The 21087-nt window shown below is 35.4% G+C and overlaps 1 protein-coding gene across 1 annotated transcript in view; it reads left to right on the top strand.

Annotated features, from left to right (window-relative positions):
• Nucleotides 1-705: 705 nt before the first annotated feature.
• alphaSnap (Alpha-soluble NSF attachment protein) overlaps nt 706-21087 on the top strand; it is a 67108-nt gene continuing 46726 nt past the window's right edge. The window contains exon 1 of the mRNA XM_081765038.1: nt 706-979. Within this exon, the coding sequence (XP_081621164.1) occupies nt 888-979 (92 nt within the window). The 5' untranslated portion in view covers nt 706-887. The remainder of the gene's footprint in view (nt 980-21087) is intronic.

The raw sequence follows: 21087 nt of genomic DNA, 5'->3' as shown, positions 1-21087 counted from the left end.
GTTAAGAGGCAGAGGATACGTGTAGACCATATCAATTTTTGACAAATGACCTGAAAATAATTGCAGATTTATTTATGACTATTAATATTATCGAAGACAAATAAATTAACGAACAATATAATTATGGTTTGTGCCAAGTTTCGAGATCTCGTGAAGGTAAATAAACAAAAGTAATAATAAATATAGATAATCTGAAACACGCACCGTGTACGTGGCCTTTTCGGTTTTATCACATTTTGTTTATTCCGTCAATTCACCCATTCTCTCAATCTCTTGTAGAAATGCTTACGTGAACTGTAACTGCAATAAAAATTATGAGGGCCTGAACTGGTGCCGAGCTATACGACCCAAAATTAATTTATAAAAGAAAATACAGCTGAGAATCCCCACTTTTTATACGTGAGTTTGAAGAGAAAAAAAATATTTTTAGAAGAAATACAGTTTTAAAAAAATCTCTTTTAAATAGAAACAAAAAAAAATGCAAGATAAGTTCAAGAAAGTGATAATATGTGTGTTATCCACAATAGTCTCTGAATGAAACATAAATAAATATCTACAAGTTTCAGGTTCAAACTGTTCAAATATAGTATGTAGAATTGTAGCATTCTGTTCTCTTTAGTCGGAACAATTTTTCTTTGGCACATACTATAGCTAGTTACGCGTCACACCATGTTGTTTGCTTCATTGGATGTGTAATAAATTGGGAATTCTGAAACAAGGAACTGGGTAGCGAACGTTGTGCCATCTATTGGTAAATTTTACAGTTATTTTGTCGATACGAAGTGAAAGGAGGCAGGAATATATTGGATCAGTCTGATGAGAAATATATTTTTCATTATATATTTGTGATTACTGTTTTTACTGTTTAGATAGCCTAAATTATCACAATGGCGGACAACGAGCAGAAAGCGATGCAGCTTATGGCTGAAGCTAGCAAGAAGTTAACGTCGTCAAAAGGATTTTTTGGCTCACTATTTGGGTAAGTCAAGAACCAATAGAACATCAATTCACTTCTCGCTACAGGTGATGAGTCAAAGTGACGTAATGTTACTGCGTATGATAGAGTGTGTAAAGATATGTTCGATTGAATTAAATGTTTAAAGGATAATTATTTTTATGTGTGGTATAAGCAAATTAATAAGTTGTATTAGTTTTATGATATTGTTTAATTTAAAGGTACGTAGTTAAATGTGTTGACTAATCACCTCAACGTTTGTAAATAGTTTTTACCGAGGTCGTGTACTAAATAGGATTATATTTTATTTATTAATAAGTTATTGGGAGTATACATATATGGTACGTGTTCTTCTGTTAACTGAAATCATGCTTAATGTGATACGATTTAAAATCCCTTGTACACGCACCCAGCAGACATTTTGCAGAGTAGGAGTGGCCTGCGTGACAGTATCAAGAGTAATTCTGTATTATATAGATGAAGAATCTGGCTACTAAATTTTGAATATTAACACATGAAATTATGGTTTGGGGTGAAGTGCCCCAACCGAAACGTCACAAGGAGACAGCAATAAGGTTAGGTAGCTACCAAGTATAGGCAGTTCATTTAATGGATCAATTCCCAAGTAACACTCTTCGGAAAGATCCCTTAAATGTTCCAAAGAACAAGTTCCGGGTGAACTTGACAAAGCCCGCTCCAGTTATAACAGAATGGCGTAAGTAGTACCCTTGCGCATTGGGACTATTTTCGATCGAAGACACACAACGTCATATTTAAAACAAAAACATGCTCACGAAGACATTGGAACATTAGGTAATAGTTAAGAACAGCTACTTCTCATCTCCCGTGCACGAGGATACATCTTACTGTTGCACTACCTAAACACCCTAAGTACAAGGGCAAGAACTCAGTCTATTACCTACTTTTTAACATCCTAGATAGTCAATGAATAATGCCTGAAAGTATGGCGTTTCTCGTCCTTCCCTAAATGGGAAGTACGGCTCCTTAACTATAACCCCCGGGGCTAAAGTTTACAAAGCACGCCCCAGTTATAGTCCAGTTAACAAATGTGGGGGGGGGGGAAGCAATGCCCCCATAATTTCCGAGAAAACGCTATTCACATTCACGTAATACACCTCCATTCCCCCAAAATCGTAATACACAAAAGTAAACAAGACTACTTGCCACAATATTAAAATGAAGAATGAAATCGGCAATCAAAAAATCCGCATCATGCGTAAAAATTCAAACAAGGAAAAAATATTTATCACTATTTATGGCCTATGTTTAGCAGAAGAGGTCCAGCTCTTTTCTCTAAAAAATGTTACAATTTTGGTAATTCCTGTTCACATTCGGTTAGGTTAGTTTAGTTTATGTTATATTAGTGTAGGGGTCCCGCATAATTTTCCAAAAAAATGATAGAATTTCGCTTATTTCTACTAATATTAGGTTAGTTTAGGTTAGTTCAGGTTAGCTTAGGTTAGTATATGTTAAGTTAGGGTAGATTTGGTTACGTTATGTTACGTCTAAGTACTTGCATCATTCATTTATCCTGTAAATTTTGTGTTTTTAACATGCTTCTGGACCCCTTGTACTAAACATACTCCCTATTTATTTGTTGCTATTTTAATATACTTTACCTAGATATAGGGTAATGGCAGTAAATATCGAACGCCCCCTAAATATCGAACACCTTGGTCATTTCGTTAAGAAATAAGAAAACCAAAAACGTTGCGTACTACCTGAAATTTGTAAACACACCCTTCCAAACCTGGCCTTATAAAAATCAATAGGTCGATACGTTTCGATATTAGCGAACGCGGGAAAGTTTCCTAGTTTTTGGTTTTGGTGGGAGGTTGGAGAAATTGCTATATTTTTTGTAAGGTGCAGCACCGCAGTAATAATCTTCTTTCCTATGTGTGATGGTGTCATTATAAGGTATCCTTTTAACAATACGATGTGTTAATATCAATATATGTATATTTATTTGTTATAATGTTACTTTTCAGCTATCATCTTATTTGAAGGGAAAAGAAAATAATGTTCGATATTCGAGACCCATTTCGTAATATCGAAATGCCGTTCGATAAATGAGGTTATTTTAAGGAAGTGTTCTTTTGTATCGAACATTATTGTAATTGGAAGGGCTATTGGTGATTTAAATATTAATTTAACTAAGTTGTTGATTTCTTTTGCACTGAATACTGAGTTTTACACTGAATTGTAAGCCATCTACCTTGTATCTGATAGTTCATGGGTTCAAACAGTTATAAAAATATTTAGATTTATCATTTTTAGTAATGTTTCGTCAAAGAGAGCCTATCTAATCGAGGTCTTACATCGTGCTGATCGCATTATTCACACTTCTAACCCGGGCTCTTCTCCTCAATGTATAGACTAGTAACCCAGTTGAAGTTAGTCATAAATAATTGTTTACATTTTTGTTGAGGATCCTTAACTACTGCTCAGGATTTGACAATGGGCAAAATTAAGATACCCAACAAGGAAGGTGTCCCCAAAATCAGAATCAAACCTGTCAGAAAATGAAACCATTCCATTATTCGTTATCTTCCTTGACAAGCTGTTCAGCAGGTGAGGTCCGGTATTATGTCCCAAAGGCAGGCATCGAGAACTTTCCAGGTTCCTATCACAACTTTAAACGATAAATTATCTGGGCGTCAGAAGACTGAGATTGCTCTTGGCCGGAAGCCGTTCCTGAGCCCACAAGAAGAAGAAAGAATTTCTGAATGGGTAATGAACATAGCAAAGAGAGGATTTCCGTTTAAGAAAAGTAATTTACTGGACACTCTTCAGGAAATTGTACACTCTTTAGGAAGAAGCACATCGTTCAAGCATGGAAGGCTAGGAAAAATTTGATTCAGGTGTTTTATGGGAAGACATCCTTGTCTATCTCAGAAGAAGGTTGAAACTACTAGCAATTGCAGGGCTGCGGTTTTGGAAGAGAAAATGCGCGGCTGGTTTGCTGAACTTTAGAGCTGTCTTGAATCTGAGGGATTAAGTGCAATAATGGAAGACCCAAGAAGTATCCTCAACGCAGACAAAACAAACTTTCTGTTCCACAAGGTTTCAGGAAAGTACCTTGTTGTGAGGGAAGTACAGCATCAAATTACAGCAACATCTAAAGATAAAAGAGGGCATAACAGTACTTGGCAATTTCTGTGCTGACGGGTGTTGCGCCCAAACCATGATTATCTACAGCAACACACGACTTAAGGAAATTATGAAGAAGAATGTACCTGAGCTATAGATCTATGAGAAAACAGAAACTGGCTGAATGAAGACTACAACATTTTTGACTTACCTCCAACGGTTTAGTCTGTGACTAGACACTGAGAAAATCACACTTCCTGTTATTCTCTTTCTTGATGGGCACAGGGATCATCTATCACTTCAAGTCAGTGGATATTGTCACGATCATCGAATAATGGTGTATTGTCTTTTCCCCAATGCCGCTCATCTTCTGTAACCAGCAGATGTAGGCGCATTTTCACCCTTGAAACGAGCAATGAATGATCTTTAGGACTAGGAAATCAAAACTCTCGGTAACGAAGGTAAATTTTGCACCCCAATTGAAAAAAGTTGTAATGATGCTGTCAAACCAGAAATTGTGAAATCGCATTTCGTAAGTGTGGTCTTAATCCATTGAGTCCTGCTGCTGTGGACTATACCAAGTGTGTTGACGATATTTGGAAGATCCCAGTGGGAAAACCACAGCAAGAGAGTGATTAGAGTACTCCTTCATCTTCTCAACAAAAGTTGCCTACTCCTCATCAAAATCTGAAGTTCGTGCTTGATGATCTGGAAGAATTCATGCCGCCTCGTGTTCTTAATATGTTCCGTGACAAATAAGACGTGACGAAGAGGAACAGAGTGATGGTTATTCAGATTTGGATGCTTATTGGAAAAGTGTTAAAACTCAGTACAGTGTGATACATGAAACTAAATTGGCTGATAAAAACTAAATAACAAATGATTGAAGCTCAGAAGAAAAAAACGAAGAGTAAGAAAGTGATAATCGTGAATACACATAGTATAATGAACGCTTAAATATGTACGCACCTTCACCCAAGAAGGATCTTCTAGGTGCCATCATTTGGAAAACTGGAATAAAAATTCACAAGTCAAAATATTGCATCAAGATGAGATTGCTTCGGAATTATTATGCTCGCCTTCCTTAAGTAGTAGTGACGATTTTTCAAAGAGTTTCTCAAACTTCCTGAAGCTACTGAGAAACCCTAACAATTTAGGCTGAAGAAAGTGTATGCAATATCTTGCGAGGAATGCCGGAAAGAACCGAATAAGAAGAAAGACAACCAAAAGATTAACGTAAAATGCTCCTCTCTGTGCTGAATAGTGACGATATGAAACAAACATTTTGTAGCTTAGAACATTTTTAATATGTATTCCTTTTTGCGTCTGCTATCTTAGTTTATATTTTAGAGTTATTGCAATGTGTTTACAATGAAACTACATCCATATTATCCTTAAAGTGAACTTGTTTAAAAATAAAATATTCTGTTTCTATATTTAAACCCCGCTCTTCAATATATAAAACAGCCTGTTCGATAATTAAAACCTCGCTGATCGATATATAACACAACCCGTTCGATACATGAAGTAATACAACTTTGCTATTTAAATGTTCTTCAAATTTCAAAATTGTTAATTATAGTTGTCATAAAGGGTTGGTTTCAACCAATAAATAACACCTTTACAGTTTTATAGCTAAAACAGTGCCCTATTCCTCACTGATAGAAAATAATGATTAAATATTCATAGGAATGTCCTTAAGTGTTCGATATATAGTGCCATAACCCTACTCTTCTTTTATTTCCTAACGGTTAAGGGTATTTTTTTTCTTTCACTCCTAATGGCTAATCACAAATATTTTTTTATGCTCTCTTTACTCTTCAAATAATCGTATTCATCTGTATGGTATAACTGCGCAAAACTAGTACCTTCCAACTGTTGTGTTTGAACTCACTATTCAGAAATATCGAAAACACTGAATCCTTACTTTCTTATATTTCCAACGAGCACTATGAACAACACCTACTACAGTGTTATGCAAATGCAATTTTAAGAGGTGGGGGAGATTGGATGGTAGGGGAGACATGTTCTTGGGACGTCACAAATTACAATTTATGTCTATAATACGGTACAGCATCCAAAATTTTGACCCATTTTACCACATTTGGTTCAGATATAACTTCTTTCTTATTAGTTTCCACTCTGCACTTCTGTATTTCCCCCCTACTACTGCAATATACACATCCAAGGTTAGTTAATAAGACATTGCTTTTGTAACTGCTATATTATCACTATTGCTTATTTACCAAATATCGCATCAATACGTGAATTTAGGTTATAGCTAGATATCGGATTTTTAGGTTCTAAAAAAGTATGTTTTAGGTGCCAAACTACCAAATTAGGCATTAAAAATGAAAAAATAGGTTCTTATAAAAGATGCTCATTTTTGAATGTAATGATGCATTACGATCTGAATACAAACTTTAAAGGTACAGAGATGCACGCACTCACATCATGTTACCTTACATTTTAACCTGCTCAAAAATATTGCTGAGGAATATTGAAATATTGCTGAAATTAAGAATTTTTAATAAAACTATATGTTTGTAGATAAATCTTCAGTACAAAACACAATACCTTCACATTTCTGCACTACATAAGCCGCAATTGGTCTCATAGTAAATAACGATCACTTTTCCAGGTTTTCTACCGTGAAACGGTGGCGCTGTTGGTGAGGATGAGCTTGTACAGTCCGCATCAAAAAACCTGCAACATGAGCATGTAAGTTTATTGTGAAACTACGCCTAACAGCACAGGGAATCAGCATAACGTCTAAGTGGCACGAATCACGCCAGGATAAATCTTGGCGTCCTCCCCTGCACACTTATTTTGGAGTAAAAGACTTCGTTGTTTCACAATAAACTTACATGCTCATGTTGCAGGTTTTTTGCTGCGGACTGTACGAAGAGAATGAACGTTCCACATCAACTGACGTGATAGGGGCAAAGTTCAACTTGGGTGCATGTTCGATTGGTATTTCGCATTTGTATTCACTTTGTTTCTCAGCCAAAATATTTGCTACTGCACACAAACTCTTGAGCCCCAAGTTCTTTCCCAATACACTTTCAAGTTTTACCTTCACTTTTCTTCAACTTCTTCCGAGCACTTTCACGATTTTTGCTTCACTTCCTGAATAAGCTCAATATTCTTAGAAAGTGGTATTCCCGAGCATTCTAATTCTGCAATAACCCGAACAAGAAGTGTATAGTGCAATTAGATATATGTCAAAGCAATTGAGATATTAGAATCATGCATCAACTCTTTGGCAGCAGTAACGCTATAAGCATCCTCCACTAAATTTCACGACTTCCTTTACTGCAGGAAAATTGTCAACATAGTACTCGACTGGCTTCAACCAGGTACCCCGCCGTGTAAGCATTGGTTGAGGTAGTAGACAGGTATCTGGAAATTTTTTTCTTTAAAGGGCCGTACTCTTGATGGAGGGTTAAGAAAAGCTTTCTTTACAGTAGAGAATTTGTTGATCTTTGGAAATTCTACTCTTATCTGCTCGGTATCCCGATTTAAAACCATGGGCGAGACATGTCGCATGCACAAGGGAGGGACAGAACACCAACAACTTCATTGCAGCAACCATGTATGATGTAGCATCTGTGTAGGCAAGAAGCACTTTCTTCTCATCAAGATTGTTGGGGTACAATACTTTTAGCACATTGTTCACAAAGTGTGCTATTGTATCCTGATTGGTTGTTGAAAGTTGTTTAGCGCAAATAAAGTAAGCTCTGGATGGTGCCCCAGAGTTTAGTTTCCCGACAACTAAGTTACAAATCGATCGTCCTAGGTTGTCAGTGGTTTCATCAACTGATAACCAAATATAAGAATCTCCTATGTCATTTCGTATTCTGGATATTGCTTCGTCATATGTGAGTTGCACTTAGTTCTTGCGTAACGTTGACTCAGAGGGGATCTAATGATGGCAGTATTGTTCCAGGAATGTCTTAAAAGTTGAATTTTCTATAGTATGGAATGGAATGTTGGCTGCTACAATTGCATGGTACAGGTCAACATAAAACTGGTTGTTCTTGCCACATTCCGCGCAAAATAGGATCTAATGTTCAATTAGGCATTTTTAGGCACAACAAAACTTGGTGCTAGTGCTTGTCATAAAACCTTCATATTCGAATTCATTTTTAATTCTGAGCTAAGGAAAAAATAGGTTTTTACCTAAAGATCCGATGTCTAGTTATAGCCCAGAATTTAACCTCATCTTTCTCCCTAAATAACCACTCAATTCTGATTATCATTGTTACCTGTTTTTTCCTTTCATGCTGATATTTCATCTGGTTCTGTTCATTTGTCCGTAAATATATTTCGAGGCCGTCATCTGCGGCAGTTAAACCAAACCTGAAAATAGCCTTTATATTGGATTTGGTTGTAATAGAAGCAAGTAAAGTATTACACGAAACGATAAAGGTTACAAATAATTAAACTAACCATTATATTGAATTTCATGTAACAGAACCAGATGGGAAAGTTCTAGAACACAGGTCCCCCTCATATAGGTTAATAGCGAGGTTGGCTCTTCTGTACAAAGTTTAATATTTAATTCACATACAATTGCCGAGCGAGCGTTAGCGAGAGAAGGCAGGTTAGAGTCTCGCAGGGCACGTTGTTTTCTGTCTTTATTACAGCTAAGTGGGAAGAGGGATCTGTGTTCTAGAACCTTGTCGAACCGGATAAACTGTTGCACGAGTACCACTACGAAACATACAAAGAAGGCAATTGATATTAAATTATACACTTGACGGGGCGGGGGAAGCCTAATCGTCCAAACAATTGCGACATATCAAAATTAGGAGACAAATTTAACATAGGGGTCTTTCCATATGAAACCACGAAATTTGAAACTGAAATGTGCCTCATATGTTTTAGATTTTCCTCAAAATTTGTGCGTGTGTTGTGGTATTCAACTATAACTCACTTGTAAAATTTTACACCTCTATCTCAAAGGGGACTCCTGTAGGAACCATTTGAAATTTGGGGGCTTTGTGCAAAAAACACCTAAGTCCGTCCTCGACTTAAAGTATTGAAACCGCTAGATCTCTGGAGATATTGAAGCTACTTGAAAATGGTTTTCACTAAAACACACTGAGAATTTTTAGCATTTAAAACATTGTAGTAATGAACTTCCTAAATGGGGTTAAGCATATAAATTTCACTATCAAAAAGAAAAAAAAAAATGTCAAAATTTGGCAGTTATTTCTGAAGAAGGCCCACCTAACATTAACATTAAATTTTGAAAATAAGTAGCTCTGGTGGTCCTCTTTTACATATAAAAAAAATTGGAGAGTGTTTCTTGGTATGTCCAAGAAGAAAAAAATTATGACCCAATGTAAGTTGAGGGCGGACTTAGGCACTTTTTGCACAAAACGCACAAAATTTCCAATGACTTTCTAGTTTTCCATGCTGACAATGTTTATAATTGTCAAGACTAAGGTGATTTAATATATGAATTGTGCTAGAAATTTGATACTTCAACTATCATTGCTGAAAGGACTCAGCTTCTCTTATTAGTTTCAAAATCATTGACTATTATGAAAACTGATAGAACACTTCAAACAACCGAGTATCTCGTTTGTAAATCCCAGAAGATCGGAAATGAGCATGCTATTTTAGACAAACCTAATTCTAAAAAAGGACATAGTATTCCTGCAAACACATTTAATTTAGTCACGGAATTTTTGGATTCAGTGTTAGTAATGACGGATGACGGAAAAGAAAAACAACAAAAGAAGCTTCTTTTATGAAACATAAATTGAAATTTATCAGTTTTTTAAAAGAAAACGTCCAGTGTCAAAATTAGTTTATCCAAGTTTTACGAACTTCAGCCCAAAGACTGTGTGAATATTGATGCAAATGGAAGCCATGATGTGTGTATTGTGTCATTCATCAGGATGTGAAAATGCTGTTGCATGTCATTCAATTTAGTGGAAAGTACACAGATCTCATCAGCAAGATAGTCTGTGATATTAAATCAGAAGATTGTATGGAGGTGTAGGAAGTGCCCTCTGTACAGAACCTCACCGACTACTTAGGCACTCTCATGTTCAAAATTATTGTCGCATGTCCATAACTATGTTGTTGGAATATAATTTAGTAACGAATGCGCCCGGTATTTCTTACAATGTTAGTATGTTTATTATTGGCAAAGACATACGGTGTCTCAGGAAGAAGAGGCAATATAGGGTGTCTCAGGAGGAAGAGGCAATATTTGGGGAAATGATAGTATGGGTGATTCTAAGCAGAAAGATTCATATGAACATTGGTCCTAATTTCAACGGTTTGAGAGCTACAGGTTGTGAACAATTTTTGACTTTATATTCCTTGTTACTTACCTAATAATTATTCTACAGTGGTGGGACATAGCGAATTTGATCTTTGAAAAGGGGATTATTGAGGGAAAGTTAAGAATATGCAAGGGACTTGAATGGCAACACTGATTTCCAAATTTTGCTCAATAACTGCCCTTCCAAAGATATCACAGTCACATGTTGCATATCGTTGGAAAGGCAATTCCATCACTTTTCAAATCCGCTAAGTCTCACCTCTATAGAATACATAAAGGATGGGTAATAAGCAACATAAAATCAAAAGTGGTTCACAACCTGTAGCTCTCAAACCGTTGAGAGGAGGTCGCGGTGGCTCAGTGGTAGAGCGTTCACCTCTGATGCTTGGGGTCTCGGGGTTCTCCCGTTTCCTCCCACTTTCTTCATTCCACCATTTCACTCATCTCTCATCATCACCGTCTCCTTTAGCCTAACCGACATAACCGTGGGACGTAAAACTTAAAGATTTCATTTTTTTTTCAAACCGTTGAGATTAGGACCCATGTTCATACGAACTTTTTTGCTTAGAATCATACATACTATTTCCCAAAATATTGCCCTTCTTCCTGGGACAACCTGTATATGGCAAATTTCGTGTCAAAAGAGGAATAAATAAGAGCAAAAAAATGAAAATAAAACTTTCTTGTCCATTTAGCAACGTTTTGTTTTACTCATTCTAATTTTCGTATTTATAATTCTTTTCCTACGAAATTTACCACAAATATACATTTCCCGATTATACACATAGTATCAGTATTAAAAGTACCCTGCAAAATCATTATCAAAATATATTCTTACAAAAAGACAGTTATAGATATGCGTCAATCATTTTGGACATGAGTGTACATTAGGAGAACTAGCTCACTCACAAGATTACAAACAATGGGTTCAAATTTGACAGAACCCAAATGGGGACAGCGATTAAAGATACAGACGACTTGATTGAAATTTTGGTAAGAAAAAAGTGACAAATTAGCGCAGCGTCACTTCATAGCCAAATCCCAGAGCGACTACTTAAAACACACACAAAAGAGACTTTGGATGACAAATCATGCTTAATTATGGTTAATTTGGCTGAAAACTATTCCTGTATTATTCAAGATGGAGTTGAAAGGTACCGCTGGACCAATTCTAATCAACAGTGCAACATTCTAATCCTTTTGTAACATATTACCGAGATCCTGTAACCTTTGTTATCAAATGTCTCATTATATTGTGTCAGTGATATACTGAAGCACTATACAGTTACATTTTATGCTTACTAGTTATTCTTTTGAAGTACGTTAACGATGTTTTTCCTCACATTAAACACGTTATCTACTTTAGGGATAGGTTAGCAGTCCGATTTAAAAACTATAGAAAAGCTTGGTCAACTTATGCCTCCATGAGTATTTTGGACTCACTTGTGATTGGAGCTATTTTGCCACAAGCCACTGCAAAACTGTTTGCGATGGCATAGATGGAACGCTGAAATGTCTAACGAGACATGTTAGTTTACAGAGGCCACTGGGTAACCGGGTTGTTACTGTTGCCAGTTTCTTCGAATTTTGTCAAACCAAGTTTTTTTAATTTTATTTTTAAAGGGATGTTGTTGAAAATATTCGTCCAATGCTTCGAAAGAGACCGGAAAAGCCATCTCACTTTACAAGGGACATCATTATAAACACATCAGCCTGTCAAAAGTTGAAGTCAGTCGTGTATCTTTTTCAAACACAGCATTCACTCAATACTCAAGCAGAATCGAAAGACTAATCTTTCATGTGAGCAGTTTTTATTGCGTGAATTTACGAAGAGAAATAGTGGAATTTGAAAAATAATTGAGCATTTACAAAAAACCTAGTGACTGTAATGTTTCCTTCATCCCCATGGCCCCAAGAAAATGTTTTTCTGGTCAAAAACACCTGAGACATGCTGCATTCCATATGAAAATTGCATAATTAATATTGGAGTACCCAGTATTTCAACTGATACTAACAGAAATTACAGCATTACTAAAGAAGTTCATTCTATTGAGAAGACCTCTGAAATTGGTGATAAGAGATCTTTTTCTTTTCTATCATTCGTCATTAGTCTCATTACTAACACTGAATCCAGCATTTCAGGACACTTCATCACTGTTGTAAACTTCTGTGACTAAATTAAAGGTGTTTGCAAGAATACTATGTTCTTTTTTAGAATCAGGTTTGGCTAAAATACCATGCTCATTTCTGATTTTCTGGGGTTTATGAACGAGACACTCGGTTGTTTGAAATGTTTCAACAGTTTCCATAATAGTCAATGATTTTGGAACTAATAAGAGAATCTGAGTTCTTTCAGCAATGGTAGTTGAAGTATCAAATTTGATACAATTCATATATTAAATCACCTCAGTCTTGACAATTATAAACATTGTCAGCATGGAAAACTGGAAACAGTCATTGGAAATTTTGTGCGTTTTGTGCAAAATGTGCCTAAGTCCGCCCTCAACTTACATTGGGTCATATTTTTTTTTTCTTAGACATACCGAGAAACACTCTCCTATGTTATAAAGCGGAACACCAGAGCTACTTATTTTAAAAATTTGAGGTTGATGTTAGGTGGGCCTTTCTCAGAAATAATTGCCAAATTTTGGCATTGTTTTTTCTTCTTTTTTCTCTTTGATAGTGAAATTTATATGCTTAACCCCATTTAGGCAGTTCATCACTACAATGTTTTAAATGGTACAAGTTCTAAGAGTGTTTTCTAAAAACCATTTTTAAGTAGCTTTAGTATCTCCAGAGATTTTGCTGTTTCAATACTTTAAGTCGAGGGCGGACTTAGGTGTTTTTGGCACAAAACCCCCAAATTTCGAATGGCTCCTACAGGAGTCCCCTTTGACGTACAGCTCTAAACTTTTACAGATATGCTATGTTTGGGTACCACAAGATTTCTACAAAATTTGAAGAAAATCTAATACATATGTGCCACCTTGATTTGTTGATTTCATATGGAATGGCCCATAGAAGATAAATATCTGAAATCTCAACTTGGAAATATATAATTCAGCAGCATTCTTCTTAGACACAAAATGTTTCAGGCCGATACTAGCAGCATTATAAAATTTCTTTTTCCATAATTGATATCCAAGCTGTAACATCATTCCTTTCGAACCATACATCAAACTTCTTAATGACACCCAATGTTTTAAGTAGGACAACATTCTATAGTTGTAGTAGGGTCAACAAAATTACACGAGTGATTAATATTTTCATGATCCCATTCGTTGTTATCAAAAGCAACAATCTATCCAACAGTATATAATAACTATTTACGTATCACATGAAGTAAGGTCATACCCTCTGGTCTAGTGCCTAGCGCGTGTATTCCATTAAATTGTAAATCCATTGAAAAGGAGAACTAATCTACAATAATCAACATATTGGAGGACAAATTCCGTGTATGTGGGTTTTCTTGGGGTTTTCCTTCACTCCATCATTTCGTTAATCATCACTGTCGACATTAGCGTCGGAGCATAATCTTGGAACTTTAAGCAGAAAAATAAAATAAAATAAATTTTTACCGCTTCTGCCGTTACCAGGAAATTCAGTAAGAAAATCACTCGAAAAGTTGAGTACAACTTGCAACCCTTTTGACAAAATTCAACCTTTCGTTAACTGTATATGTCTAATCTGAAGTAAAATTTTTAACTATTAGTTTTATTGCTACACACTACTTGATGTAATGATGATCTTACTTCTATGAAAGATAACAATGACGTTACGAGTGGATAGATTTGTTCTCAATAAGTGAGTCAAATGTACCGAATGATTAATGAATGTAAACCGAAAGTAATGACATGCCTGGTTAATGTCTGTCGTCTTCGTAAAACCTTTGGACGTGTCCCAAATCAAGGCATTGAAGGCACCTAGGAATTGAAATAAAATCCCTTGGTCGTAAGAGTTTCGTATAAATGACATACCCTATTTGTATGTACCGTAGTATGATTGTTGTGGCCTTCTTTGCCAATTTCACATCCTTATCTTCCAAGTTTATTTCATATGTGACCGTACTAATTCCCTTTTCTTACATATATCTTCACATTGCTGACGGATGTCAGCGAAATTTCGACGTTTAACATGTTTGCTTGAACTTAACTACTGGATACAAAAGAGCAAGGTATGTACCTTTAATTAATATAAGTGTTGTAAGCTGTTCAGTTGAACTAATCTTGGTATATGTCTGTAATTGCCGAAATTTAGAATGGGAACTCCTGATCTTCCTCAGCGGTCTTAAAACATCAACAACAAATTTAGATCACATGGCATTCTTTGTTAAGGTACAGAAGTATCAAAACAAAAATGTTTCTTCTAGAAATAAAAATATGTACAGTAACCTGGTATTGTCGACATCAAACTCTGCTGTCTTTTTTATTTCCTATATATATATATAACCATCTACTAATCTTCATGTAATTCCTGACGGGAGCTCATGTGGTTCGGATTCCATGTTAATCAGTAGGTCCACGTCTCATATAGCCTCGCTGCTGAAAATGGACGTTAAACTCAAAATCAACTCAACTAATCTTCATGTATATATTCCAGTCTTAATTTTCTAAATAACGTGATGGATTGGCTTGCCATAAGTATCCACAAACCATTCAAGAAGACATACAAAGGGAAAAAAAATATTTTACTTTATTATTATACTTAAATTTTGCTTCGAATGCTGAGTATTCGTAGCAAAGAATGGTGTGTGGAAGAACACACGAAAAAGTTGAGGAGAAGGAGTTCCAGTTCAGGAGAGGTAAGGACACAAAAGGAATACTCATGTCCAAAACAATTGTCGCATATCTATAACTGTCTTCTTGTAAGAATATAATCTGATAATGATTTTGCAGGGTACTTTTAATACTGATACTATGTATAATCGGGAAATGTATATTTGTTGTAAATTTAAAAAGAAAAGAATTATAAATACGAAAATTAGAATTAGTAAAACAAAATGCTTCAAAATGGACAACAAAGTAATATTTTGATTTTATTGTTCTTATTTACTGCTCTTTTGACGTGAAATTGGTCGCATACATGTCTCTGGCGATTATACTAACAATATAAGAAATACCGGGAGAATCTGTTATCAAATTATATTCCTACAGCAACATATTTATAGACATGCAACAATAATTTTGGACATGAGTGTACATTCGGATTATTGAGGGTGATGAATAAAAGATTTATAGAAAAAGGGAAAGAGGTGTATGTTGTATTTATTGATGTAGAAAAGGCTTTTGACCACATGAATTAGGAATTATTGTTGGGAGTTCTAAAGAATGTTGGATTGAAATGGAAATACAATAATTCATAAGAAAATTATATATGAACCAACAAGTAAGTATTAGAATAGGGGACAAAATAACAGAGGATAGTGCATATGAAGGAGAGTTCGACAGAAATGCTGTCTCTCACCAACATTATTTAATATCTATCCGGAAGAGATACCGTAGTGAAAAAGGGCCTACACAATCAAGAGGGCATTCCGGTAGGAGGTAGAATTATTAGATGTAGAGGGTTTGCAGATGATGAAGCACTTATGGCAGATTCTCAAAAGAAAACCAGGAAGATGTTAGAAAATTTGAAGAAGGGCTGTAAAGAATATGAGATGAAAATAAATAGTAGGAAGATAAAAGGCATGGTGATGGGAACGAACCGGTCGGTGTCACGTATAGAAATAGAAGATTAAATAGAACAGGTGACAAGTTACCTGGGTAATATTATTAGTGATGATATGAAATGTTAACGTGAAGTAGAGCAAGGATAGGAATGGCGAAAGAAATCTTTAGGAGGAAGAAAAGTCTTATTTAGTGGGACCATAAATAAAGAGTTGAGAAAAATACTCTTAAAATGCTTCGTGTGGATTGTACTGTATGGGGCAGAAATATGGATATCACGCAAAAATAATGAGAAATGGCTGGAAGAGAAACTGGTTGGGACATTGGCTAAGGAGCAGTGTCAGAGGGACGTGGTAATGGGCATAGTGGCAGCAAAGAGGGAGAGCGCGAAGGAGGCTACTATTGATGGATGATTTCAAAACAGAAAAATCGTGTAAAAGAAGAGAGTAGCGGAAAACTAGAGCTGAGAAGCTGCTTCAAGTGACCTGTCAATAATGGCAGAATACCTATGATGATGTTAAAGAGGTACGTGGACGAAAATGAATACTTGATCGTTTTTAATGCTTCATTCATTCATTTTTCTCACGATACAATCTTTTCCCATGCTTTCATTAGTTGTTTTACACAAAGCACCAATTGGAATTCATGTCCAATAGTTTCTCCATACTACTGCTTACGATTCTATAAAATAAAGGATTTTTTCTAAGTCGTTTGCTGATAAGTGAACGTCAGATAATGATAATACAAGGCTATAAAACGATAACATTATCTACACGTGTTTAATCTGTATGTTAAATATTTAGTAGGTTGCAGCAGGTTTAGTTTTGGTAAGTTATTACACCGAAATTACAAATATATCTGGAAATGAAGTGTAAAAATCTGTGGCGGGCTTTATAGAGTGCGAACCAAGCAACTGGCCCCACACTTCAGGATGATACTCTTATTTTTTAAGAATATATTATAGGCAACACATTTTGCGTCATTCAATAAAATTTTGAAGCTCAGAAAATCCCAAATAGTTTAGCCGATTGCAGTTCTATAAGTATCTTATCTGAGGATACCAGCACACACACCTTGAATAAAAATGTTATCATTATTACCTGCATATGATATTCAATGTATTAGTGAGTCCCGTTGCTCTCTAATATCTTGAAGTATTTCGGAAAGGTTCTAGAATGCTTACCTGCACACATAAGTGAAGGTGGGTTAGTAGCCAGATTGGTACCTTTCTTTATCAAAGTTTAATACAATTGAGATAGTAATACTGAGAGAGTGATTAGCGAATGAAGGCGGGCTAGTAACTAGGTTGGATGCTTTCTTTATTAGAACTCAATGGATGCGGGTCAGTTTTTCTATGAATCAATACCGACCAAGGGAGTGCTCTGTGTGTTTTTAATTGAGAAAGCTCCGAAGTTTAAGCATTCAGCTACCGGAAGAATCTGGTATGAGATTAAAAAAGAAGTGTTACTAACCGAATGAGGGAAATTACACAAAATAATCTCAACTTTATACAATGGTCACCTTCCTGTATTTCTTAAGTAATATAATTAACAAAATCTTGGCGCATTACTTTTCAGTTTTCATAACCTGCAACCTGTTTAGTTAAGTGTCTCAAACGCTGACTGGCGAACGTAAGACAGAATTGGTTCGTATACTTCACTAAGTTGTAGGTCTACTTTCATAGGATGTTGGTGTTGAAAGGAATGTAAACTTCAAACCAATTGACGTACCTATTTACCCTATAAATACAAGATGTTAATTTTAGTAAAGAATTGACTAATCAGGATTACGCCACAATAATTCCAAATAGACTGATTTTGTAAATCGAAGAATATAAAGCGACACAAAGCATTCATTATTGTCTGAAAACATTGAATTATATTTAACACAGTGAATCATTGTCAGTCCATTGCTAGGTAAATATCTCTTGCGCTCCTGTCCACAATCATCTACCTTTGGCAATTCTTTTCCATGTTACTCCAGTGTCTCTTGATTTAATCATACCACCTTGTATAAGGAGGTTTCTTAGGTCACTCTTTGTGCCTTAATATGTAATCAAAGATTGCTTTTGTTCACCGATCATCATTTCTTCTTGCAATAAACCGACCAACTGTCTTTTTATTTTTATGATATCTGCCACTTTCATCTTTTTGATCCACGTGATTATTTTCCTCTTTCCGAATGTTTTCCAGTGAACATGTCTCCATGCTTTGTTTGAGTTTGCAGATGATGAGTATCTACTTTTGTTAGATTGTTGTTGTTTTGTTTATTTGTTTGTTGAAGTTTAGCATTCCTTTTCAGCACCAATACTGTTTGAAACATGGACCTACAGTTGAAAATAGAATCCGAACCACCGTATTACATTCAAATTGTGATGTCCTCTTACCGGGAAGGGTCATTCTATGTGAAATCAACCAAACCCAAAACCTCATGATGTCAGTTTCGATGAAACGTGGGTGTACATGTATGAGAGATGATCATGCACCAAATTGTAGTCCTGTACCTTCTGTAGTTTCAGAGTACAGGGTGGTAAAAATGGACATTTTTTTTTTTTTTTTTTTTTGTACTATCTTGTTAGCTTCAATTGGTCATATCTCCCGTAAATATTGAGCTAGAGAGAAAAATAATATACCATTTTGAAGAGGAAAGAATAGACTGCAAGATATGTCAGGAACATTTCTTTAAAAATCAGAAAGTGCCCATTTGATTTCCTTAAAATTGGGTACCAAGGTAGCCCCATACGTCCGACATAAGTGTGCAAAGTCAACTTGGGCCAAGAATGGGCCTGGAGTCTACAATGATTTTCGTGTGACCATGTCGGGAGACACACGTGAGGTGCCAATGTGGCAACTTGCCATTTTGCCAATACTGGTGAAGTAAGGTGTAAGAAATATTTAGCTATTACTGACCTGCTGAAAGTGATCAATTGTCAGTAGAGATGCAAGGGCTCGAAAAAAAAAACCGGCTTTTTTGAAAAAAAACTCGGTTTTTCTGCTTCGCCTTTTTGCTTGGGAAATTTTGGGTTTTTTTCAAAATTTTGCTTTAAATTGATAAAGCATACTTTGTTTCGCTTCTCTACAGCACAAGAACTCATTTGATTAGTGGTTGATGCAGGTAATAATATAGAACCTCTAAAATAAAGCACAAATTTCGAAAAGATTTTAAAAAAAAAAAATTTAACATATTTACATTATGAATTCCAAAGGATTAACCAATATATATATATAATAATTTTTTAACTTCTTATACACAAAAATAAGTACTTTGTTTTAAAAACGATACACAAATAACTAGCAAAATTATATATAGTATTTTTACTTCAAAATATCACACACCCTCTTTTTGAAACAAAAAATAAAACACAAGAGAAATACATTTATATGATAATCTTAAAAGCTGCACGTCAAGAGCTTAGTTTCGGGTGGTTCTGTACATTCTTGAAATTTTTTGGATTAACTTTCATATACATTGTATGAATATTTCGAACAAATTTTTCATTCATTGATCACATACGTAATAATGTTACCACTTATCAGGTGCTTGGAATCTGCAAAATCGGTAAAATTCCGAATTCTATAATGCACTGACTGTTTCTTAAGCTTGTTCAGAATCGGGAAAGTACCAAATTTTTTGTTAATGGATCATGTGCGTAATAGACTGTTCATCTGATCGTGCGGTTTCCTAGACTTATAACCACCATCACGGATTACCCAGTTCTGAAGGTTTCTGAATTTTTAACGACAGGAATTCAACATATCATTACGAAACTTTTTTTTTTTTTTTAAAAAAAAAAGAGTAAAACTGTCGAATACATTTAAGAAGAGGAAAGAATCAATCACTGTTCCAATTCACAAGAAAGGCGACAAAACTGAATGTAATAATTATCGAACATTTCTCTTAACACTCTATTAACAAGATTGATTCCATACGCAGATGAAATTATTGGAGATTTATCAGTGTGGATTTAGGGAAATCGATCAACTATCGACCAGATATTTACTATTCGATAAATACTCGAAAAGAAATGGGAATATATTACCCAGTACATCAGCTGTTTATTGGTTTAAAAAAGGCTTATGACTCGGATAAGAGGGAAACATTATACAATTTCTTACAGAATTCGGAATACCGAAAAAGCTAGTTAGATTAATTAAAAAGTGTTAAAATGGATCCCAAAGTAAAGTCCGAGCAGAAAAATTCTTGTCCATGAGTTTCCACGTCGAGAATGGCCTGAAACAAGGAGATGCGTTATCGCTATTATTGTTCAGCTTTGTTCCGGAGTACGCTATAAGGAAAATTAAAGATAGCAACCAGGCCCTAGAGCTCAATTGTATTCATGTTACGGCGTATGCTGATGATGTAAGTTTAATAGGGGATGATAGGAGAACAATAGAAAGAAATAGAGTCCTTATTAAACGCTTGCAGCGACATTGGTTTAGAAGTAAATGCAGAGAAAACTAAATAAATGGAAGTGCACCGGAATCGTAATATGGCAAATTATGGATGCGTTAAAATATCAAATAATACTTTCGACGAAGTGATACTTTCAAATATCTGGGATCAATATCATCAGACCAAAATCATATCCACAAAGAAATTAAATGTAGACTGAAATCAGGAAATTCGTGTTATTATTCAGTTCAAAATATTTTGTCGTTGCAAATTCTGTCGAGGAATTTAAAGCTTAAAATATATAAAATGATAATCATGCCTGTTGTGTTTTATGGTTGTGAAACGTGGTCGCTTGAGGGAAGAACACAGACTGAAAGTGTTTGAAAATAAAATCCTGAGACGAATATTCGGACCCAAGGGGAACGGGAATGAGGAAAACTTCATAACGAAGAACTGCATAATTTATACGGTTTACGTAACATCGTTACGGTCAGGTGGGCAGATCATGCAGCCAGAATGGAAGAAGGTAGGAACGCTTTTAAAGTTTTAACTGAAAATCCAATCGGAAAACGTCCATTAGGAAGACTTAGGTGCAGATGGGAGGACAATATTAAAATGGATCTCGCAGAAATAGGAATGCAAAGTAAAAATTGGATCCA

The sequence above is a fragment of the Thermobia domestica genome, chromosome 7 (genome assembly GCF_964235325.1).
Source record: "Thermobia domestica chromosome 7, izTheDome1.hap1.1, whole genome shotgun sequence".
Lineage (NCBI taxonomy): Eukaryota > Metazoa > Arthropoda > Insecta > Zygentoma > Lepismatidae > Thermobia > Thermobia domestica.
This window is presented reverse-complemented; position numbering and strand designations above follow the sequence as displayed.